This window comes from Thunnus thynnus, chromosome 7, assembly GCF_963924715.1.
Source record: "Thunnus thynnus chromosome 7, fThuThy2.1, whole genome shotgun sequence".
Lineage (NCBI taxonomy): Eukaryota > Metazoa > Chordata > Actinopteri > Scombriformes > Scombridae > Thunnus > Thunnus thynnus.
The window spans coordinates 29,323,402-29,349,281 of record NC_089523.1 but is presented as its reverse complement, the minus strand read 5'-3'; the positions used below and the strand labels follow the sequence as shown (position 1 = coordinate 29,349,281).

Here is a 25,880-nt window from a genome sequence, read left to right as displayed (position 1 = left end):
TTTAACCCACACCACGTTTCAAGTGATCTCAACCCAAGTCATGATCTTTTCCTAAACCTAACCAAGAGTTTTTTTGTGCCTAAACCTAACCAGACCTTAACCACAGCGTTGACACACCATAAAACATCATCATTTTTTAACAGCTGTTTGTAATGGTTTTGGAAAGCCTTCTGTTGCCGATTGAACTCATGGAGAAAAATGAATGAACAGATTCATTTCGTTGCCACATACAGAAACCTTTTTATTTCCAACATGAATTCCAGGCTGAAACTCTAAAACATATTTAAGAGTGGCACACTGTGTGTCCGACAAGTCTCTGACAGAGCTGGAGAAACCTCATGCTGTGATTGGCTCAGGGGGCTGCGATTACATCAGAGACTCCGCAGGCGCTATGACAACACTGAGAAGTCTCGGGGAGTTTAACTGGAGGTGGGATTGTTACAGCGCGATACAGACGAGAAACAAAAACCGACCGCTACCACGTTTGATTACGCGACAGTAATTTTACCTCTTGAGGTTATTTTACTTGAGTAATTCTTACAGGAAGCCTGGAGATTGTGAATATTATCTCAGAAAGAAAAGTATGCGGCATAGTAATGGATTTGGGTCAGATAAATATGTTTCACCACACTGAATCATTCTGCCACCTGCCACTGAGTTACACACAGCTGAAAGGGATGCATATGAAGACACTTCCGTTTCAACACAGCCCTGCTTTTCCACATGCTTTGAGGTTGCACAAAGTGGAGGCAGAGCAGGCGTCAAACCACAGAAATACACATGAAAAACGGATGATATATTATATACTTTTCAGTTTTTTTGGATACGCTGTTTGTCTGGCTAAACCTAACAACACATGGATTCAGGATACCAGCGCCGTTGTGCAGAGTAAAAGTCCTGTTTTCTGTTTGTCTTTTGTTTTGCAAACCAAACTTCTGTGCGGTACACGAATTTCATAACGATCTCCTTGCTGGGAAAAAAAAAAAAATGTTGCCAGTGAATGTAAATCATGCCTCATTGAAAACATATTTACCAAAGCAAAGGAATGCATTCATACATAAATGCATTTTATAGCAGACGGCATTACGTTTTGCAGAACCTTCACGTGTTTCATTAGAAAACGACACACCCGACAACAAACAACTCAAACTTTCGACTCACAGCAGGACAGACACACACACACACATACACACACACACAGAGATCAGATCACAGCCTCTCCCCCTCATCACTGCGCCAGTCACATGTCACGTCAGGGCAGAATTAAGACTTTAGACAAATATATAATTTCACCTCTGATCCTGTAATCCTGATGTCTGGTGGACTAGTGTGTGTTTGTGTGTGTGTGTGTGTTGGTGAGGGAGGGGGTGCAACGTGAGCCCAGTCAAGGCCCCTCCGTCCCTGAGGACTCATGACCTCAGACAACACAAACCTAGGGCCACACACACACACACACACACACAACTCAGCATAAATCCGTAAATCTGTCCCACAGTGTTGAAACAAGGCTGTAGTTTTCAGCTGATTTGATCTGAAGGAAACTCACTCAGCAGACAACATTTAACATTGTGTGTGTTCGTACGCGAGTGTGTGTGTGTGTGCATATATGTGTTTTAACATCATGAAAAACTGCCTTTACCCCTTACTTCCTTTCAATGCATCTCCAAATCAAAACCACCTTTTTACACTTCCCTCATTTTATCATTTCACTGTTACTCATCAATCCATCCATCCATCCATCTATCCATCCATCCATTCAAATGTATGTTTACTGTTCTGCTGATGAAGCAAAATCCCACCTTATAACACTTCTACACTGTTAAAAAAATGGTGCATCTTCCATTTTTAGTGCAGGTGTTTTGATATATTTTATGCTATTTCTTTGGGAAAGACAAAAATCCATTCAATTTTAGTATTATTATTAGTAGTAGTATTTTTTTATAAGTCTTGTAATGCATGTTGAGTATTTTGAGCTACCCTCTTTAGGATTGAACCCTGTAAATATTGTAATATGTAACAGGAATGCCTAAAGCCTCAAAAAAATAATTTTTTTTTACAAAAACAGTAAATATTAATTAAAAACTACATTTACAGTGTAAAAGTATCTTAGGATGACGTTTTCCTTTCCTTTCCCCACCCCACCATCCATCCATCCATCTATCCATCAGCAGTATGGGTGTCTTACCGGGGTAGAAGTCTTTGGATTTGGACAGTTTGATGGTGGCTCCGGTCTCTTTCTGCAGCTGGACGATGGTCTGACCTCCCTTCCCGATGATCGAACCCGCCGCATAGCTGGGAATCAAAACCTTCAGGAAGTACTCGCCTTCCTCTGCAGCAGGAAAAAGGAAACAGGAAGTCAAAGGGAGCTACTGCAGCTCAGATTGTTTTTACTTTGAATAAAGCTGAAAAAGAGAAATATTACAAAAAGCTACAATATTCATTATTAGTCTGTTTGTACCTTTGTCCTCACGCTGGCCTTTTGTTTGTATATTTTTTCACGTCAGACAATTTTCATTTTTAGTGGGAAAAAAAAAATTACTTCACATCCAAAGAATCCTTTTGTTTGAAGAAGTGTAAACTGTGAAGTGGAAGGAAAGTGTTTGTCAGTAATCACAGTCTGACAGAACAGATGCGAGCCGGTGCCGCATCACTACGCCAGAGCAGAACAATTTGTCTCTTTATCCGTCTTTCGCTCCCTCTCAATCGACTATCCGAGGCTTCCCAAAACCGCATAAATCCACCCAATCACATCAGACGATGACTGATATCCACGACAACTAATTATTTCCATAATCTGATGATTCCCTGCTGGCGTTATCTCTCCCCCTTTTCTCTTCATGTCCACTTGCGCGAGCCTCTAAACACACTCTCCAGATTGGTCTGATCTAATTTCAGCGTCAGGCCTGAGGAATCTGGTCCTTGTCACCGCATTGGCACACAGGGAAGGAGCTGAGGAATATGCCGGCTTGCTGGTTTTGTTATTTAAGCTAATCAGATTCAACCGACGCTTGTGGATGTGACGGCTCGCGGATGCATGACGCCACATGACACACACGCTCACACGGATTCATTAAAACATTCAGATAAACTCACATAAACAAACACGAAGCAGACGAGCACAGATCCAGATATTTTTATCCTGCTAGCATGGAGGCCGCACCTGCAATGTGGAATATAGTGTAAACTCTGGATATGAAAGGAATCTGTGCCATCTGTTTCATGTGGTCGACATATGGTCAGGTAACCCGTTCATTGGACGGTTTTGGTAAATGTCGTCCTGCATCATCAGAGCTATATAGACCGAGAGAGGAAAATCAAATTCTGGTGACTGACACGCTATAATTTACTACTGCACTTCATTTATCCTCTTCGGTGTCACAAAAAGCTCATGAGGAAATATTTGGTTGTGAGTATTATTAGTTGAGACTGCAATTAGAAGTCATGTCCTTAAATGCTGTGGAGCTTCTAAACCATCCAGGATAGTTAATGTGAGTGTGCCGTGCGCCTTTTACTCAAGTTAAACGATGTCAGTTGAAGCCACCAAACTGCAGAACTGCAGATAAAAATGTATTTGCATGTGAATTTTTAAAAAAAACAACATCTCAATTACAGGTGTGTAGACTGTTGTCAAAGTAGAGACGAGACAGCTTCGACATTTGCGCTTCAGACTGAAGCCGAGAGGTGAAACCGAAAGGTCAAAGCAGAGTCGGGGACAGATTCGGCGGCTTCGCTCGGGGACACGATGACCTCAGGCGAGGCTGGGACTGATCCTGTGACCTTTTGGCTGTAGCCTGCTGCTCTTTTTGACAAAACAAGTGTGTGAGAGAGAGAGAACGAGCCGCTCCCTCTCTCTCTCTCTCTCTACTGTCTCTTTCAGGAGGGATTGACAGAATCACAGTAACCAAGATACGGAGGCGTCTCATGGAGGTGCACTGGTCAGCAGGGATATGTGTAAGCATGTGGGGGTTTGGGACTAGGTAGATAAGAACAAATCCCTCCCGTTCAGAAACAGACGTGCCTTTGTTTCCATGGCGATGGTATCAACACGCTGTAGGTCAACTAAAGCAAAGCACCACCTCACATTTGTTTCCTCATTCCTTCCTCTTTAAAGGGCTCTCGCCCAAATACTTCAGTTGAGGAGGAGACACTTATGTACGAATTCTGCTTTTCTCGTCGGTCGGTCGACAAACTGCAGATTATAAAAGTCCCCAAACTAACATAAATAAGTCTTTATCATGCTGTAGTTCATTTAGCAAAATCTACATTTAGGAGCATGCTTGTGAATCTTCTTTTCATGGTAAAAATCTGTTTGTCAACCCTCAACATACACAGACAGACAAACTATAAGACAGAACCATATTAAAGAATCATTCAACGACCAAAGTACACTAAAAAAAAAAAAAAAAATCCCTCAGTGGAAAGATGTTTCAAGGAAAACTGATTCTGTTTCAAATGTAATTTATCAAAGCTTTGTGCAGCACAAACAAAATTCCATTCACTTCAACTGTATTGAGGTGGGGATCAGACATCTCAGAGAGGAATATTTCGAAACCCCAACTAATCTAACCATAAGTATCTGCATGGTCAGATACTGTTGGTGTTATTTTGTGTGATGCTATTAATCTGACGATATGAGGCCATAAATCTGTAACAAAAACCACCATTTCTTTCATTATTGTATCACCATGTAGCTGTAAAATACCTACTCAGTTTTTAAAATCACAGTGTATCAATAAATAAATGAAATAAAATGAGAATATTATAAGGATTCATACCCTTAATAGAAATCCATAATCTTTTCAGTCTACATTTCAGCAACAATTTGAAAAGAATAAATGTTATTCTTTCATTTAATCCCATGAATAAACTCTTCACTATCTACATTTTGAGGTGGGGTATCTGTTCTGCACATAGTTTCTAACACGGCTTTGTAGTGTTATGTCTATTTAAACTGCTACTGATTCAATATGTCTCAGCACTTCCCTCCCATGCAGCATTCTTCATATTTGATAATCCAGGACACATAACCTCAGGAGGCAGATTAAAATAGGATTATTATTACAGGGGCACACTTTATCACAAGGGCGAGGCACCTTGTAACACTGCCGTTCTCTGACTGCCGCCCAGGCGAACAGCTGAACTGTAAAAATATACATGGAGCGCAAAAGAATATTAGAATATCCTGCTGTTATTGTGAGATGCACCAGATCCAGTCAGATGAAAGATTTATGATGCCATATAGCTAAACTGAGGCTTATTAAATGCCTTTTAATAGCTATAACGCCGTATAAATATCTCTAACACTTCCGTCGTAACAGAACAACAGTAGAACTGAGGTGTTTGTGACAACTCGCTATCAATACATTGAATTTGTGAAAGTCCCTGAAAGGTGTTTTCAGTTATAGATATGCTGGGAGTTTGCTGTAGTCTAAATGTCAGCACACTACAATTTAAAATCATTAAGATGTTGTCCCACCTGAACAGAACTACCAGGGGGAGTGAGGAAGATGTTCATCAAGCCAGACAGACGGCATCTATACACACCTACAGAGTCCTGAGCAGAGGTCTAATCAGACAAAACAAGTGGATACACCTGTTTGGGTCGGGCATGGCTGTGTAAATATCTCACCCATTGCTGGTTGTGAGACTCTACTGAGACTTGAAGATTAAATTCCTAACTCTGACCACCAAATGGTGCCTCAAAATCCCCAAATTTCCTTCAAACTCACCAGAGATGTTGTGAAATCTCCATGTAAACTAATGCCTTTAAGGCCCCTAAACACCCATGTTCCACCCACACAGGTGTTCACTTATTTTGGATGATTAGACTCAAGATTGTAGATGTGTACAGACAACTCAATTCATTCACATTATATGGTATGGAGACTTATGAGTATATATTATAAACATATCTGGGGCTTGAGTTGACTTGGATGTTGACCTGAACATCACTTACAAATCAGAAACTGGTATTATTCCAACTCTGATACTATATGAATGGGACATAAATGGGAATAACCATATCTGTGTACCAATTCCATATGAATATTGTAGCTCTAAGCAGGTTTAGAGTCTCTGTATTATGTTCACAACAGAGAAGCCACAAAATTTTAAACTGTCAGCTGGATTAAGACCTCGAGAAACAGGAAAATATGTGTAATTTCTAAAAGAGAAAAAAAAAATCTTGTGTCTGATTTAATTTCTATGAAGCTGTGAAGCTTGTTGTGCTCCAAACTATCTACGTTTGTAGAGGAACCGTAGTAGTAGCAGTACAGTTTTTAGTGTGTTACACTCTGGGTGGGCTCTGTTCTCATCTCTCAGTGTTCAGCCAAGTCAAAGCATGAGCACACAGACAGGAAATCTGACACTCCCCTGCCTTTCCTCAGCTCTGCTAGTGATGAAATACAAACTACAGGGAGCTCAAACATGGATGAACTGAACCTCAGTTTACCCACTTTTTACTTTGGCCAATAGCCTCCTTTTGTTAAAAGCTTGTGTTAATCTGAACTCCCTGATGTGCATTAGTAAAGCAGGTGTTTTCACTGAATTTACTTCTGATTTTGTGTTAAATTAAAGGCTCTTCCCCTTGGACTACTTACCAGCTGGAGCTCTCACTTCATCCAACTTTTGTTCTGCAAAATCATCATTGGTTTTAATGGATGCATGAGGGGATTTTTTCTAAAATGAAAACATCTATAGGAGAATAATCAACCCTCACTCCTCTTTCTCCCTCTCTTCTATCATCTATCCGCTTACTTCTCTCCTTCATTTCCTGGTATCCTTCCCATTCACACTGAAGTTTTAGATCTAGAAACATTTCTTAGAAGCAGAGCTGCTTGATAAGTATTAATGATCTGAATGGCTAATTAACCCTGTGTAGGCGCCGAGCCACAAAGTAGCAGTCTTTCAAAGCGCACACAAGCTAATTAGCAAAAGATGTAAGTTAGGTCAAGAAACCAAAACAAGGCTGAGTTATATTTTGGTTGGTAATTTCGAGGAAGTTTGTTGAACGTGCTTCACCTCTTTTTTCAATTATTTTCAGCTGTTTTCTTTGCTTCTTCTGTCTTGGATATGGTATATTTTGAGCTGGACGCTTCGAGTCGAAGTTTAGCTGCACTGCGGCTCTTCAGCAGCCCTTTTACGGTTTCCTGATGACAAACATTTATGCTCCAGCTTCATCCTCCATTTCACAACTGGCTCCTCGCACTCGTTTTCAAGAGCGAGCCTGGCGAGAAACTTGCTCATCTTTAATTTTTCAAAATATTAACAGGAACCTAGGAACCTTGGGGAAGCTGGCTATTGCTAATTAGCTGCAAGTAGCGACGAGACATGATGTAATGTTTACTGTGTCTAGTTTTTGCTCTCTGATATTAACAATGCTCACAGCAGTGATTTGTTTTTAAGCTTGAAACAACTGTCACACGGAGATAATAGCCTAAAACTGTCTGTCTTCTCCTCCTCACCTTTCTCTCCTACACACCTCCTCCTGTTTCCTTCACTGTCCCCTCCTCACTTCCTCATTTCCTTTCCTTTTTTTTTTTTTTCTCCTTTCCTATCCTCCACTTGTTTTTGTTCCTCTCCTCTCCTCTCGCTGCTGCAGTGACCCAATTTGAGTACGAAGCCTTGGACTGACCTGCTTTAGATAGAGGCTAGCTAATTATAACCAGCCTGTATTAATAAGGCAGGGGAATTGGTAAATATGACACACACACACACACACACACTCACACATGCATGCACACACAAATACAAAAGCAACACAAAGCAGATACTACCACACACACACACACACACACACAAACACCTCCTCCACGAACAGACCGTTTCTGACGTCTAATAAACAAGCCTACACACCTTGGCGACATGATTCATCATGTATATAAGAGGATGTAATGAGTGACTCATGTTCATCACTTGCATCTGTTGCATGGTAACACTTGTACGTGTTACCATGGCGAGCATTAAAAAATGTATTTATATATGCGGTATCAATCCTGTCCGAGAACAAGTTATCCACCTTTTCAGTTACACTTTAGAAACTAAACCTATGTAACCTATATTCTGTGGACCTGCACATCCTCCATCCTTCCCTGTTTTAAAGGACAACTATATTTCTCATACAGAAAATATTGTGGGAACACTTCAAAACCTAAAAAAATACACATTCGGTGTACATTCAGACATTTATGCACAACGAGCCTGTGATCTTCAATACCCACCGAGTCAACAACATATCATTAAACTCATCTGTATCACTAAACAGCACTGCAGAGCTCCAGTGTGGACTTTGTTAACAGGGTTATATAACACAGATTGAATTACACTTTGAAAATAAGCTTTTAGCAGGTTTGATAACTACCATGACTCAATTTTCATAAATATGAAAAAACTTCCAGACATAAAAAAAAAAACTGTGCTGCACTATCTGCCTCTTCCTCCCACACTGAATCATACTGAATGACTGTTTACAGCAAAGTTTTATCAACATTCTTCAACTTTCATTATGTCTCTATGGACTTTTTTTTTTTTTAAAGCCTCTGACGTATAACAGTTCACGAAAGGCTGAAAGTGATGCGTCTTATTGTGTGACATTAAAGAGCCTCTAGACACGTTATCAGACCCCGAGAATCTCTGCTCTGCACTTACAGATGTGATGGTTTTACTCTTTATAAAGCATTCTGGTACAACCTGTCAACAAATATGATCCACCAATTGATTTTATATCTTTCATAAAATGTGGATTTTGACAATAGAATTCTTTGATCAAAGCTGAAAGCAAAAAATAACCAAACTATTCAGACTTGGCTGCTTTTTTGTGAGTCTGTGAGAGATTATAACCATGTCTTTAAGAATATATATATATATATTAGCATTAATATATAGTATCCAGGTGTGGAGCTGCTTATTTATTTGAGATATCAATGTTTTATCTCAGTTCAGTTTGAATCCCAACAAACTATCACTGTGGAAAAAGGTAAATCCTAATTTTGTTAAATTATCCTGCCACTCATGTCACTCGTTTCATCCCGGTCCAGTGTGAACCTCGCCCACAACCGTGCACAACTTGGATACATTTTTACCACAGTTTTGGAAAAGTAAATCCCCATTTATTAACCTGTCACAGTTGCAAAATTCTAATTATGTGTAATTATACCCTACCCCCTCCCTCCATCGTGTCATCCCACATCCCCAGGGGTGCAGGTGATACTCATGCTCGCAGATCTAACCGAGCATAATCATCAGCCAGAGGCTCTGCTAACCACGTCTGACCCATCAGTGTCAGCGCTAAGCTCAAAATCTGATAGAGGTCACGCAACACTAACCCACGCGTTATTCCCTCTCACAGCTCAGCAAATAAAAAAGCGATGGTAGGAAAGTTCTCCACTCGTGGGTGTTTAAACAAAATGTCTCGAGATGACTAATTTATTCTGTGGATAAGAATATGAAGAGAAAAAAGTTTTTAGTAATGCTTTCAGAAAAGTAAAAACACAGTTTCAAAGCAACCCAGCTAAATTCTCCATGGTTCACTAATATCCTTTTACTCTGGAAATTCAAAATATATTTAAAAATGAGTCCTGGCAGTGGAGTTATGAAAGAGCTCAATAACCCAACAACCACCACGGACGCCAACACACACACACACACAGCCATCTTTTAACATTCATGGCTATTTAAAATAACACAAATGCCACACTGCTGTTCTGTAGCATTGTGTTGAGAGAAGCTGATGTCTCAGCAAGATGTCAAACTCATTGTTCCCTGCTACTATTTTCTGCACTTGTTGATACGAAGCATCATCAAAGATCCAACGTCTCAGCTCCCTGTGTGCAGCGACTCTTTCATGCTGACAACATAATGAGCATGTAAACTTTCAGTCCAAATAAGAACAAGAAAAACACCATAATTACAGTTGTGGTGATTGTTACCGATTAGTTCGTAATGTTTTAGTGAAGGGGAGGGATGTAGGGGTTCCTAAACAGATGCGAGAGCTTAATGTAAGATTCAACAATGACACTGATGTTAATGTAAAGAGCAGCATGCGGATTATTTCACGAGCAAAGGCCTCGGTGTGCTTCAAACAAAGCTTGTCAGATCAGATAACAGTAAAAATCAAGGTGGGCTGCATCCCCACAGTTTCTGTAACTTTCTGAAACAATCATACTCATCTCATGCAGGTGTGCAGAGGTATGCAATTAGGGAGGGTTGGAGCTACTTTTGTAATTTTTTTGAGAGAACAACTGAGTGCAACACCATGAATGATGATGTCTGAAAGCGTGCATCTTGATTATCGTGTTGAAACGACAAAGACGCCGAAATCTTGGAGTGAGGTCGGTGAGGCAGGAGGAAGAAGAGGCCATGACAGCAGGCTTAGCTTTGCAGCCATTCAGAACTGGCATAAACACTTTTGCCTTGTCAGACTTGTCACATTCATACAAACTGGTTCTTTTGAAGCATAGAGAAGCCTTTAGGCTACGTGTTGGTCCATACAAGTTAAAACAAAATACACCTCTCCCAAGCAGATATAAGACATTCCTTATTAACCGTTACAATGGCAGAACAATTGGAAAGATGGAAGAGACTTATGATGAAACTTTGATATTTACACAGGGAGCTCATAGTCCATCAATCTCTGCGGCAGTGTTTTGGTCATAATTGATTTAATTAAACTATAGCATAAGTAGCCACGAAGCGAGCTAGCATCGACTACTTCCAATGTGGTACTTAATGCTGACTTAATGTCGAGCTTCCCTTTCAGACACAGACTTATCTGTCAGACTTGTCTGACATCATGCTGCAGCCTATAAATATATGTTTTATAAGCTGAACTTGTTTCAAAAGCTGAAGTTCATAAAATCAAAAAGGCAGAACTCAGTTTCCAGCCACACTGAAGCCAACTAATCATTTCTTTTAAGACAGACAAATCCGACTTCCAGACCCACAATAGGATGCTCACAGCCACCACACAGTAGCCCCAGAGCTGATGACCTTCAGTATGGCAGCCAAAGGCGGCGTTATGTCATCAAAGACCTTAACCTAGTTTAAAGCAACATGTAGGCCTGCATGTGCTCTGTTTTAACGCTGCACCGAGTCACATTCATGTATGTAGGTCCACGCCGGCTCAACAGGGACACAATAATGGCCTATGTACTTGTCCCGATGCAAGATGCAAATAACGTCTCTTTAATTTAATAGACGTTGTGTCAACATTGATTTTTTTTAAAAATAAAACAACCATCTAAAACAAATTAATGGAGGGAAAACTTTTCTTCTTTTAGTTTTCCCAGCTGATGCAAACTGGGAAACCTTCCAGTCGTCTTATCGAACCTCCCACAACATTAACCACAGACACACTCAGACAGTCATAAAATAAATCATAAATTGAAAATATGAGCTAGAAAATCGAGGGATTACAACTTCACTACTACTACTACAGTACAAAACAGGCAGTGATGTGTGTGCATGTATGTGTGTGTGTGTGTGTGTGTGTGTAGATAATGTGTGCTTGCAGCTGAGTAACTACAGGGTTCCCTACTGGTTGCTGTGATGAGGGTCTTTGTTTTCACTCCACTGAGCGACACACTCACAAAAAGACACACATACACATACAAATCCAAGCACTTACAACACGCACGTTTCCTTTTACATGTCAAAAATATTTGGCTTCTTTGCCTCTTTCTCTGAGTATCTTTGTTTTGTGAAGGGTGTGATGTAATGAAAATGTGGCCAACACACCACTCCCAGAAGTTAGTCACGAACTAGCAGCACAGAGAAGGACAGGCAGCGAGCTAAGAAGAGTATCCCACATGTGCCCGGTGTAGCTGCTCTCCACCCCTCTGTCTCCATACAGTAAGTTTATCAAACTGTACTGAAACTGTATTTTTACGTGTTCATGTTTAAGTCTCTCTGGGTCAAGAAGGGGAGGAGATGTAGAGGTCGTTGACAATAAATAATAAATCATCCTCCACCGCGACATATCTGGATGAGTAAACAGTCCAATCTGTTGCTAAGGCCCCTGCGGACCCGCCAGGCCCAGAATAGGCTCCCCATGCTGGGGGATTGGAGGCTCAAATCCTGGGATCTGGTGTCCACGGGCCTGCAGGGGCGGGGTGGGGGGGCCTGAAGATCACGATTCCTCTCTCTCATGTTCTGTTTTCTCACACACTTCACTCCGACAAACGTACCTACAGTCACCTCTTCATAGCTTCATAGAGTCACGACTTTTTTGAATTAGTGAATTTTATAGTGTCTGGAGCTTTTGGCAGTTCCTTCCCCCTTTTTTCTTAGAGAAAAGTGAGACTAGTCTAGACTCCCTCTATGAAACGTGTGTGATGCTGCCTTGTACTCCACGCCCCCGAAGTACAAGTCAACATCATGTTCACTTCCATTTAGACCGATCTATACCCCGTCCCTCCCTGATCACAGATAGCGAAATGCCTGGTATTGAACACCATCCAGAATTCATAGAACTGTAGTTACATATGTGACTTTTGTTCATCTTTAAAAATAAAGACGTTTGATGTGGTAGGTTTCTGCTCTTGGTTGACTGGAGGGGTTTTTATGTGAAACAGTGGCAGGAAGTTTTGAGTTTTGTATTGACAGCAAATGTGAGCAGAATAGAAACTGTACTGTCGGTTTGGAAATCTGTGCACACAGTTTATAAACCGTGCTCTCGGATTCATAATCTGTGCCCTCGAATTACAAATCCATGCCCACAGATTTTTTTTTTGTCAGTTTTGGATAGCAGAAGGCCACATTACCCATGATCCTCAGCCACTGTTGCTATGGAGACGAGGCCAGTCCGCTTTGTGTTACCCGCTACAAAACCGTAATTTATTTCAAACTGATTAAGATTTCGTGTGTGTTCATGTAGTCCACCCACACACACACACACACACACAAACACAAAACATCGGAGTGCTTTATTGGATGACGTGGCTCAATATCCATTGAGGTCGACGATGTTTTAAGAATGATGATTCCATATTAAATATCCTCCGCCACATATTTTTAGAAACATAAAATTAAATGAGCAACTTCCCATTTTACAATCAATTGCGTTCGAGCACATGGATCGCAAATCCGAGGTCACGGTTTACAAATCCGTGGGCACGGATTCGTTATTCAAGGGCACAGATTATGAATGCGAGAGCACGGTTTATAAACCGTGTGCACAGATTTCTAAACTGAGAGATTTACACGTGGATCTTTTTTTTTTCTCAGCTGACCCTGGGGGGCTCCGTAGAAAACGGAGAGGCATCTTAATGAAATATAATACTTTTGAAATGAAGATCAGTCTCTTATATTTCTTAAATTTAATTTTAAATGTTTCGTACAAGTCACACGTAAATGACATGCTTTAAAATAGTTGTGATTTAGGAGCAACAGTCTTTGGTATCACCTATCATGGGACCAGATTTCCAACATTTCTAGCTGTTATTGGTCTATCCTAGAGTTTCAGTGGACAGTTTCACCGTTCGCTGTCTAAATTCTCCATTTAGACACATTTAAACCCTCATAAGGCTAAAAATCGCAGAGACCCTGAAAACTTCATGTCAGAAGTCAGCTCCAAATATGAACAATTAGCAGTTTTATTCTAAAAATATCACATTCTGCCCTCACAAACTAATATGGGTCAAATGTACCCATGTGGTCCAGACCAGAAATGTGTGCAGCTTGAGTCCCATATGAGGGAAAAGTCTGAAGTGTAGCAGTGTGAACACTGGCTCAGCTGAGGAAGGGGGGCTCTGGTATGGAGGCTCTGAGCTCTGGGGACTTGGAAAATATTCATCTCCCCTAAGCAGGGAGAGTTAAGGGGGGCAAGCTTTGTCTAACACACCCCCTCCAGTCCTCTGCTCTTTTGTTGGGAGGGAGCACACACACACACACACACACACACACACACACACACAAACATGTAAAGCTCTCCAGCAGTGGGGCTCTGACCAGCTGTCTTCGGTCTGAAAGATGGCCGCCGTCACTCATAAACACCAAGAGCTAGCAGAGGAAGGTGAGCAGGAGGAAATCTCTCTTTATCTCTCTATGTTTATCGCTCCCTCCTTTCTGCCTCATCTTAATCTTTCACTTTTCTCACGTCATTCGTTCAATTTAGATTTGACATTTTAGGCGGTAACAGTCAGCAAGCAGGAAGGATAGTGACTCTTACTAATCAAATATTTGAAGAAGTCTAATTTATCGATACAATAACCTGCTCGGTGTGACTCAGTGATTGTGCTGCTGAGGGATTTCAGGCTTCATATTTTGAAAGTGGCTTCCATGTATATTCTGAAATAAGTATCACCAAAATCACAGATGAATGTGTCCTTAAAAATGTGTCCTCTTAAAGGTATTGACATGATTCATAACACCAGCAGCATCTAATACTGTGGAGGGTTGCCTGTTTTTAAAATGGAGGACAATTTGTTTTGAAAATGACACTCAACTATTTGTCACTGGCATCTGTTCTTTGAAAACATTTTGCAGGAAAAAAATGGAATAAATTATTGAATTTCTAAAAAAATAATAATAATAATAAAGCAAAAGAATAGAACGGAACAGAGATATGTCGTCCAGGTCAGGAACAGATGAGGGAATACCTTCATCTCTTTATCATAAATAGACAGTCGTCTGTTAGACGAACGACGTCCTGCTTAAGAAACTCAGTTCGAATCGAGGTTGAGGGAGAACCAATGAAATGCCTCGATACTAAAACGATCGCTGTCTCCTGGGCGTCCGCGTAGAAATCGAAGCTGACACGGCGGCTACGCTAACAAAGATAACTGAAACAGCCGCCTCCTGTCTCTCCCTTCAGCGTGTGTGTGTGTGTGTGTCTGTTTGTGTGAAAACTGGTGTGTATTGTTCATGGACCAAGGCTATTTCGGAGGAAGGGGGGGCCCTTCCAGTAGTCCTCGCTGCATCGGCCCTTTTATCGCTGCCTCATCCATATTCATCGCCGCCCCGCTCTCCTCACCTATCAGCGACCAACTAGCTGTGACCAGCGTCTCGCTCCGCCAATCGCACGCCTCCCTTTGTGGGAATATTCCCACCTCTCGGCTCCTTCACCCCACCCTGTACAATGGCTTTTTTTTTTTTTTTACTTTGACGCAGTGGCTTGAAAAAAAAAAAAAAAAAGAAAAGAGGATGAGGAGAGGGTGGAGGAGGAGAAAGAAGGTCGCAGCTACAGCCAGCAGTGTCCTGCCGACGGTGGCTGCAAATCGATCGACAGCCCTCGGAAACGGTTGCCGAGCGAATGTCGTTAATGGCAGCCAGCGATTGATGAAGGGGGTGGGTGGAGGACGAAATGATGGGAGGATGAGGGTGAAGGAGGACAGCAGGAGGAGGAGGAGGAGGAGGAGGAGGAGGAGGGTGCAGTCATGATGATCTGAAGTAGAGCATGATTAGTATGGATGAGGAGGAGAGGAAGATGGAGAGAATGAAAGAGGGGAGAGAGGGTGCAGCCGGGAAAACGCTTGGGCTCGCAAGTGAACAAAACAGGCGTGTCGTGAAGGAGAACGTCATGTTCTGAAAGCTACCGCGGCTAAAGGACGAGCATGAGATGCAAAAACACACTTTGTTTTTTTATAAAAAAGCTGCTCAACATTCAACACTAAGTATCCGAAAAACACAACTCCGTACGTTTTGTCGCAACAGTTCTAAGAACTCACTAATTCATTTTAAAAATCTGCTTATTTCTATCTATTTCGGCTAAAACTGTTGGGATTTTTCAGCCTGATTTAGGGCTAAACCCCCTCTGCTTAGTGTCTATTTCTGAGTTTCTCAAAGGCAATCGCGGGGCTTCTTCCTCCTCAGCCCGGACAGCCGATCAATGAGAGGAAGGCAGCTCTCCTTTGTACGGACGTCCCAAAAAAAGATGCTCCACTCAGCTCCAGGAGCAACAGAAATCAATAGCAGAAATCAAAAGCATCAAATAGCATCAAAGGCCCTGTCTCATACGGCCAAGGCTCAATACATTGCACGCATGTGTCTGCGTGTGTGTGTGTGTGTGTGTGTGTGTGTGTTTGAGTGTGCGGATGTGCGCGTGGACGTGCATCCAGTGCAATACATCATTTAAGCAACCTTTCATCTCTCTCTCTCTCAACTTTATCTCTGCTTTTTTGCAACTAATGTCACACACACACACACACACACACACACACACGCACACAGAAATCTTCCGGCATATTGCTAGTCCCGTAAAGTCACTTGGCAAGGGCATTTGAAAGCCCCCCCCTCCCGCCCCCCTACTTCCAAACACCAGCCTGCCAGTCCATCCATTTACTAAATGAATGTATTATATCTTAAAGACAGGAAAGGAGAAGAGAGAAAATGAGAGCAGAGCAGAGCAGAGAAGAGAAGAGAAGAGAAGAGAAGAGAAGAGAAGAGAAGAGAAGAGAAGAGAAGAGAAGAGAAGAGAAGAGAAGAGAAGAGAGGAGGGGAGGAGAGAAGTGTGTAACACACAGTGATCGAAGGACTGAAAGGTCCGTGCATCCAGGTCAGCAAACTTTTCCCTGACTGTTAAACCTGTAGGCGTCTCACTCGCATGTTCATTTTCTGACCACCTACATGAAAATCGAAAAAAAAAAAAAAAAATCCAATCCAATTTATTTTGTTTGTGCTTACATAAGACTTCTTAGTGGCTTATACAAGCAGTTTTTCCCCTGAAAGCTGTGTTCTGAATGGACAGAAACTGAGTCATTTCTATTAGAGTGAGACAGGCTGCTGTTGGATATTGGAGGATCACTATTGGTTATATATGGTATCGGTTATTGGCTCTTCTACTTCTGATATGACACGAGGTTCCTCTCCCTCGGGTCGTTCTGACTAAGAGCTTTCAACCTGAACAGAATATCATCAGTCAGCGTTTCAGTAGAGATTTATAGTCTCCCAGCATGGTTTGGATGATGTTTGCAGGTTTTTCCATTATTCAGAGACTAGTTTTTTTTCTTTTTTTAAAAATTCTTATCAATTTGGGGCTTAAAATGCTAAAATTTTAAACATACTGTAAATACAAAATGCTGCAAAACACAAACTGAGAGTCTGCAAAATGTGACTGCAAAATATTTCTATACAAGTTACATTATGCAGACTTTTAATTGTGCGTCAGTGTTGAAACACCTGTTCTCTACACTTACAAAAAGAAGAAAAAAGAGTCGAGTGTTTTTCTCCACATAAATTATCATAAAGAACATACTGCAAAAAAGTTGCATATAAATGTCTGTTTTAACCTTTTAACTTGTGTGTGATATAGATACTGTAACTGTATGTAAACTGTTCATCTTCACTGAAGCCACTAGAGTCTTTTTTTAAAAAAACAACCTCTCTTGGCAAATACAGTGATATAGTAACTTATTTAAGATGATTTAGTGCATTATTTTTGAACTGATGTTCAGTAGCCTTGTATATCTTCATATCCTAAATCATTTTGACCACTTAATACTGTAAAAGCATTTAACTCCACTCCGACACTGTTGTTGCCAACTCTCTGACTCATTAATATCTACCTTCTCTTATTGTGGTTTTTGCAGGAAATATCTTTGTGTTTTCTCCAAATAAATGCATTCTTATTTATTTATTTATTTATTTCAAGTCAACAGAGTAAAAAAATACTGAACCCTGATTGCGTACTCTTCAAATTACTGAAAGATTATCACTCGTTTAACCATCAGGATCGTTTAAAAACGATCTTAAGTTTAATCACCTCTGAAACAAAATCAAATATTTACAATAAGCTCATCAAACATCTCTGATCATATATGTACATGATTAGAGGGAAATCTGAATTCCTTTAATGTCGGGGAGAACCCTGCTGAGCCTGGGTGAGAGGCTGCAGAGATAAGAATGGGGTTTGGGGTGGTGGATTATGGGGGTGTTGGGGGCGGGGGGTCTGCGAACAGCAGCAGCTACTGCAGCAGCTCACTGATCTTTTTTGTCTTTAAGACCTTCAGCTCTTTATGAGACGTACGTCGCGATGATTTATGACCTGCAGGGTTATAGCGGTCCCATGTCGTCCCATATCTGCTGTCTGACAGCTGACCAGCTCTCGCTCTATAATGTCGCTTCCCATTTTCCTCCCACACACACACACATACACACACACACACACACACACTGAACGAACCCTGGACACAAAATGTCAGGAATCTCAGTGGAAAAATCCAGAAAGTCCAACTTTTCTTGTCTTCTTTTGATTAATTATCTACTCTTACTTCTCATTGACAAAGCAAATCTGAATAACATGAATGTAAAATACTTTGGCCTGTCATTATTTCTTACATCTGGATATCCCTTGTTCTTTTTCTAACGAAGCTGCAGTTGTTGGGTAAAAACAACGTGACTGGAAAATTATCACGATTTTACGCTCACTTCGGGAGAAATATTTCTGATTTCTTTTGTTTTAAGACATAAAGTTTCAATTTAACTGTGAAAAGGGAAAACATTAAAGTTAACAGTCATGTCACTTTTAAACCCAACAGCAGCGTGGTGCATATTAAAACCGTCATATATCACACTTTAAGCACAGTGAACAGTTAATGAACATTTCAACAATACATCAGCAGTCATGAACCCAAATGCTTTTGATGATATGGCTAGCATGAGGTCAGAGGTCAAAGGACTCATCTGTGCAGTAATGTTAGGTATCATGAAAAAAAGAAACATTGAATTTGTATAAAAAAGCATGGAAATGGATGTTATGGAATTGATCACATACAATATAAACAATATCAGCATGCATTAACCTGGATCATGAGTAGAATATGAGAGTGTTATCCAAGCTTACACGTTACTTTAAATCCTATTTAAATGTCAGGCCCTGCAGCAGTCAGACCACCTCATTAAAAAGCCCTCAAAATTTAGATTTCTTTCTGCAGAATTTAGCCTTCAAGAACACAACATGTACGTGTTGTCACTGCTGCATCAGCCCTGCATTGAAGAAGGTAACAGTAAAGATTATTAAAAAAAAACAGGTAGAAGATCAAAATCAAAGTCTCTCTTACCATGAGTCTCAGTTTCTTGGTGAGGGAATACAAGGCCTTCAGTTTCAAATAGGGGCTGCAGGAAGGCCACTACAGAGAGAGGAAGCACAGGGGTGGGGAAGTGTGTGGCGTAAACTAATCATTCAGAGAAACAACCAGTATTATGATCTCTTATCAGCACTTTGACTTCTATATCTTTAAAAACTGTAGCCTGGATGCAGTTTAGTTCTTAAAAAAATGCAAATACAGAAACATATTCTCATATTAAACGTATTCTCCTGCATCAAAGGCCAGAAGTATACAGTCTGATACACCAGCTTTAAAGTTTCTGTTTCTTATTATCAGTAAAATAAAAGAAATTTAGACAAGTCTCATCTGTGTCATTTGCTTAATTCAAGCTGTAAATATATGTCATATTAGAGATCACCAAAGATCAAATTCTTATAGAATTGGAACAAAAACACATTTTTTAAAAAGCAGAATTGAATAAATTGTCAAAACAATCTTTTTTTTTTTTTAAGGAAAGAACCGCAACCAAGCTCTGATTCTTCTTTGTTGTTTATCTCAAGGGGCTGTCGTAAAGTGTGTGTGTGTGGGCGACTTGTTCATTTTAAAGCAAATGTCATCTGGTCATCGGGCCTGATGCTGCCGGCTGAAGGAGTGCTGACCTGGCTGCACTGCGGCCGTCCTCTCTGCCTGAGTAAAAGCCTGGTCAGCCGTGCTCATCATCATCATCTCAACCTTTTCATTTGTCTAAATGGATGAGCTGCCTGACTGTTACACAGGCAGGAGGATGGTCCCCCGGGGGGGTGAGGGGGGGGGGGAATCCTTAGTTTTTACATACAGCGAGGAGCTGTATTGATCCACCGTTAAGACAACGCTGGCTAACGTGTGGCCCACCCCTCCTCGACTGGACTCTCTGTCTAATTATGACTCCTGAGGACAGCTGTCAAGTTTCCTGGTGGGAGTTGAAGAAAGTGTTAGAAATGACCATCGTGCTCTTTTCTGTCATTTCTGAAAAGGCCAGGTCACTCAGAAATCTACAAACAGATAAAAATGTATTGATCCTCAGGGCTCTCCATGGGTTGCACTACAGACTATTTTTTAAACAGTGTGTCCTGTCATTGGGCAATGAAAGGAACAGGTCAGAGAGATTAAATGGGTCTATTGAGATTTTATGTACTTTAACATTACAGCAACCATCATACTAAATTATTAGATCATCCAAATGTAGAGCTCTGTCAGGGAAATCTCGTGGCCATCATGCTTTTCATTGTGACCTGACTAATAAATCAGGCCAGTCGTAAAATCTGAGTATCACATCCCGTCCAGTCATGACGTTACTTTCTAATCACAGCTGCAGAAAAAAAGCAGCAGTGAGATCAGATTTTCTTTTCAGATTCTATTTATTGATTGACTCGTTGAAATGAAAAACATTTCATTAATCAGTGTTTCAGTGAGTTTCGGAGACTTTTTGTATCCCGCTGGAGTCTAAACACAGACTTTTCTGTCCTGATCTGTCTGTGAGGGATCAAATTTGAGGAAAAACATGAGATATTTTTGACAAAAAAAAGCTGCTTGCAACTGAATTTGAAGAATATTAGACTCATTTGTGTGTGCATTAAAGTTGCAAGTCACTTAAAATCCAAGGAGTTTCTTTGCCAAATCTGGATGGCCATAATTTTTCCAATTTGACTTTAAATCTGCCTCTGTATTGGACTCTTTTCCTCAGTTTTGACAGCAACAGTCATATTTCTCTTTGTTTCCTGAAGGGGCAGGTGCCTGAAATATAAAATATTCACATTGACAGTCATATTTCAGTCTTCACTAAAAGGTTCAGTGACCTTAAATCTACAGAATCGAATCGGTTTATTCATTTCTTCCCAATCAAGACTATGAAAGGGGAGTCTTGTTCACTCAAACTCTGCATAATAATCTCCTAAATGTCTCCACTGAGTGCGCACGCACTCGTGGTGTTCCGTAAATAACACATTTAAAGGTGTATTGTATGTCCAAATGTCCATGATGGGGTGCATGGCCAGGATAGGCTACTGATGGTTGTAATGCCGGTGATGGGAATGCTTGGCGCATGACAGCATGTAAACAAAAACCAAATATGGTGATCGCCATGGTGACATATCCATATTTCATCCAACCAGAGAATAATGAAGAAACATGATTGGACAATTTAGAGGAAAAAGATACCTCCTTTCCCAGCTGCAGGTTATTAAAATCAGGACAGCAAAGCATGATAAAAATATACAGGCACTGACATACTGCAATAAGACAGAGACACTGTCGCATTCTGAGCTGCTCTGGATCCCCCTTGTTCTTTCTGGCTCGCCACAGGCCTGCTGTTAATATGAGTCCTGCTTGTTTATCCGCTTGTGTAATTGTACACAAAGCGGCGATGGTGGCTGATGTGTGAGATTATCACAAGGTCATCCGTCGACGGGATGAGAGCCTGCTTTCACGCACCAGCTTGATCTGGCTTTCACTTGTTTACATCCTTATTTTGGCTCCAGCATGGCCGCTGTGGCTGCGCGTAATTCATAAGACGCAATAAAAACACCCAATTCGGCTGATCTAAAGACGCTAAAACAGCCAGGATGTGCGCGAGGGAACCGGCGGCTTCCCTCCAAATCCCCCCTCAGTCCCTCTCATTGTTTCCCTTCCATCATGGCAAAAGCGGCGGCCCGTGATTATTTTAATACCGCTGGAAAATGACTGTCGCTCATGGTTAAAGCGGATAAAAAATCGTGCTCTCTATAATTTTTTATCACTGCGTAATGAAGCACAAATATATGAATCTGGGGCTGTAACATGCTACTATGTACGTCAAGAACCAGATCAACCTGCTATCCTTTCTCTCTCTGCCTGCCTGCCTCAGGACGAAGCAACATTCACCGAAACCCGAACAGCTCCCCGCATCCCCATCGCTCCTCTTACCTCCCGTGTTTGTGCGTTTGGTGCTGCTGGCCTCCGTTGGGGTCTCCAGGGGTCTTTTACGCGAGTCCGGGGGATCGGACTCCATGTGTGGCTGTTGATTGTGATGGTGAGGATTTGAAAAAATCCCGTTTTGCTGTACTGCTCCGCCGGCCATCATTTTCGAGCTTGCTCTTGGATGCTTGGGCTGCGTTTGCGTTTAAATCCCCTCTTTTCCGTTTTTTTTACGCAGCGTAGCCGTGCAGATGAGTCCTTGGAGAAGGCGAAAGCGATTTAGGAATTGGAAAATACGCCTGTTTCTTGCGGACGGGGGAGGTTATGCTGCGTGTTTCTCCGTGGTGCGCCGTGCGTACAGAGAGATGCTGCGCAGGGACAGAAAGAAAGAAACGCTGGAGCGGCGGATGATCAGCTCAGAGAGAGAGAAAATTCCGAAACCTCTGCAGATGGAGTATGATCTAGGCTACTAAAAACGTGCAAATGGAGCGTCAATCTTCCATCAACCTTCTGATATGCGGGCTAGGATATGTGTGTCATTCCGCTGCAACCGGATAAAAGAGCGTACTCATGTCAGACAGTGCAGGATGGTGGCGCTCCTCTGCAACAGCCAGCGAAACGGAACAATAAATAAAACAAAACAAAAAACACAACCGAAAGACAAAGAGGCGAAATCAGCCGAGGAAAGAAGAAAGAAAGGAAAGGTCGTTGAAGCAACAATAATACAAAAAAAAATCCGATGCGTAATTCGTAGGCTAGTATAATATAGGCCTATTTCTTCTTATCCTGTCCTGGCTCCGATCATGAAGACACCCAGGGGTGACGGGTGGGTGAGGAGAGTCCGGAGACGCGGAGCTGGAGGAACACACAGAGAAAGAGACGTTTTTCCTGCTCGTTCTCTCGGTGAAGATGCTGCAGTCTTGCGTTCAGAGCATCCCTTCTCTGACTGGCTGCTGGAGGGAGCGCAGGGGAGCGGCTGACGTCACAGGGCCTGGCGATGCCTTCTAGGACTTCCCGTGAACCCAGACTTCCCAATTTCAAATATTAGAGTGCGACTTGCCGGTGTGTTTACGTGTGTCTTGTCAAGAGATATAGCCAGAAATGGTGACTCTTGGATGTTTGTTTTCTGTTTTGATGTTTTTTGTTTAGATTGAACTGTGTTGTGGTGCAGAAAAAAACAAAAAAAGGCAGGTCATTGGATTAGATTAACCTATATTACATCAAATCAGTTGTCTTTAACCATCTCATGACCCAAGACTGCAGGTTTCCAAAATGCATGCAGAAGAAAAATTCAAATGAAAGTACAATAAGCCTAAAAAAAAGGCCAGTTTGTTGACGCGGCTTACAAACTCTCCACCACATAAATACCGCGTCCTCCGAGCTCAAGTCTTACTGAAAATCCAAGCTTTAGCATGTTGTAGTCGCTCACATGTGCAGCAACCCGTGGGCTCCTTATTTTCGACGACACGTGAAGGCATCACTGGAGATAAAGCTAGAAAATGAGAGGGAGAGAGCGACGCCTCCGTCGAGACGCGATTGGCCGAAGCTGCATTATTTCTCAGGCAAAACGAAAAGGACAGTTATATTCGCTCGGTGGAGTCACATGACGGAGAGGAAAGGATGCGGCGGCGGGGTTTTACTCCGTTACTGCCGTGGAAAATGCAATTATGGCTGAACGGGAGTTTGAAGGTCCCGCTGCGGCTGTTGGAAGATCTGTAGCCTGTCTGTCAACAGGCCGAAGGAGCCTCAAACACACCTGGAGATCTGCAGGAGGAGAGTTCACCACACTTTTGTGTCTTGAATTTAAATATGAGAAATCAGCAAGTTGAATTTAAGAAATGGATATTTAAGTAGGATGTTGTTCACAAAAGTGGGAAAGCCACAAATTGGTAGAATTTCTAAAAATACATTTTAGGTTTTTATTTGAGGTTGTTTGCCTCATGATGATCCCCCAAAATCTTCCAAAGCACCTGATTGACTCTGATGACCCTCAGGCCAGACTGCAGGCCTCGCTTGCCTCCACCTGCACCCAAACCCCACAAAATCTGACACGCTTGGTAGTTTTGCATGACCGTGAAACAGTTCTAACACTGAAAACAGCCCTATAATAGAGGAAGAATGTAACCTGAGCGTCTGGCCCGTCTCACCTGTCCCCTCAGCTGCTGTGTGACCCACCTGTGTGTGCCGCGCCTGACATCTCTGCGTCGCTCTGTCTGGATCTGAAGAGGGATCCTCCAGCACTGTGAGCTGTCTGAGAGAGCTATACCCGCCTCAGTCTTTCTCTCCCTCTCTCTCACACACACACACAAACACTCACACATTTGGCATATTCTCACACACACTCCGAGACACACGCAAATACCTTCTACTCCCTCTCTCCTCCTCTGTCCAGTGCTGTATACAGATGCGGTGCACCCTCATTGCCTCTTGTAGATTGTAGTCAAGGTGACATTGCGCTGCCTGTGCACACACACACACTCACACGCACGCACGCACACATGCACGCACGCACTCATGCACGGAGTCGCACAGAGTCACACAGAGCAGCTCTCTCACACTATTTCACATCGCCATGAGAAACGCACCGGTGAGCCAGTCTCCTGCTCTGAAAATACGTGGCAAATCCGAGGCAGATGGATCCCAAGCTGCAGTCTGAAACAGATTCTGCACCACAAACGTCAGGCGCTGCTCATAGGGACAAAAGGCCTGGACACCAGCGTGTATTTGTAAGAGCTACTCTGCATAGTCTGTAGACTGTAGCACAGTTTCAACTGGACACATGCATTTATACATTTGGAGCCAAGACAAAATCTCTTGGAAGCTTTACTGTGAGGGTCCCAAACTGCCAGACTGTCCACGCTGCTGCTGCTGCTGCAGCATATGGAAAAAGTGAAGTAGCCCCATAAGCAGTAAAGCACACAGACTAGCAGCATTCTTGAGTTTTTATTAGGCTGGGGCTATGAGCAGATGTTAGTGAGATTGTTTTCAGAGATTTAGTTCTGCAAACCCCTGTTAGGCTTTGGACAATGACCCCAAACAGTCAAAGCAACTTTCAGAGTTGCCACAACTTCTGCTGGACAACACGACATGCAGTTTGGAAGAAGCAATGTTACAGTAACTCAGTTTTTCCCACTATGTCATATTTTGAAAACCTCAGTTAACCCAACACTAAATGTTATTCAGAGTCCCACATAAGTTTAACTCTCATGGAATCAGTTAGGAAGAGCAGATTTTCCAGGGGTGGATTTTTCATTTTGGGACCAAAAGTCTGGAATTCCCAGTTATGTGACTAAAATGTTTGGTTGTGACTCAAAAGTGAAAGGGAAGAAGACCTAAAACAGGAGCCAGCGACAGTGTCAAATCTCAGATCTCTGAGATAGTAAAAAAAAAAAAGCTCTTTGATTCGACGTGCAGCACAAAATGATCAGTGAAATATACCTTTAAGTGAACATTTCCAACCCACCAGGCCATCATTGGCCTTGTAATTAAAAGAGAATTCGTTGGAGTTCATTTACAAGGCAATAATTCAAATAAAGACTGCATGAAATCTTGTGAAATGAGAACAAGGTCATCCTCATCAGGTGTGACCTGTGCACACCTGTTTTCCCTGCAGAGTCTGTACATACAGTATTCAGCGTGTTTCTCTTACTCAAGGCTGACTGCAGCTAAATGGATATTCAGGATGTAAAATCAGCTGTGTTGCTAACAGATGTTGGGCCTCTGACTCCACCTGCTGGTAGCATGCTGGGAGAGCAACACAAACTCTGTAGTCATTTACTGTAGTAGTTATATTTTTTCCTCAGTGGTGTTTTTTTTTTTTTTACTTCATCATTCATCCATGGGCAAATAAACCATTTGGCCATGCAGCTATGCATAAAACAATGCAGTACATTAAAGGAGACATATTATACACAAGTCTATATTTTTATTCTGGGGCTCTGCTGGATTATCTTTGCATGATTTACAATT

At 41.9% G+C, this 25,880-nt stretch overlaps 1 protein-coding gene across 1 annotated transcript in view; it reads right to left on the bottom strand.

Moving 5' to 3' along the window:
* The window catches only part of nova2 (NOVA alternative splicing regulator 2), an 89,482-nt gene extending 66,231 nt beyond the window's left edge, over positions 1–23,251 (bottom strand). The window contains exons 1-3 of the mRNA XM_067595393.1: positions 21,921–23,251; positions 18,993–19,061; positions 2,186–2,329 (exon numbers count right to left, since the gene is read on the bottom strand). Coding sequence (XP_067451494.1) covers positions 2,186–2,329; positions 18,993–19,061; positions 21,921–22,077 — 370 coding nt within the window. The 5' untranslated portion in view covers positions 22,078–23,251. The remainder of the gene's footprint in view (positions 1–2,185; positions 2,330–18,992; positions 19,062–21,920) is intronic.
* Positions 23,252–25,880: the final 2,629 nt, after the last annotated feature.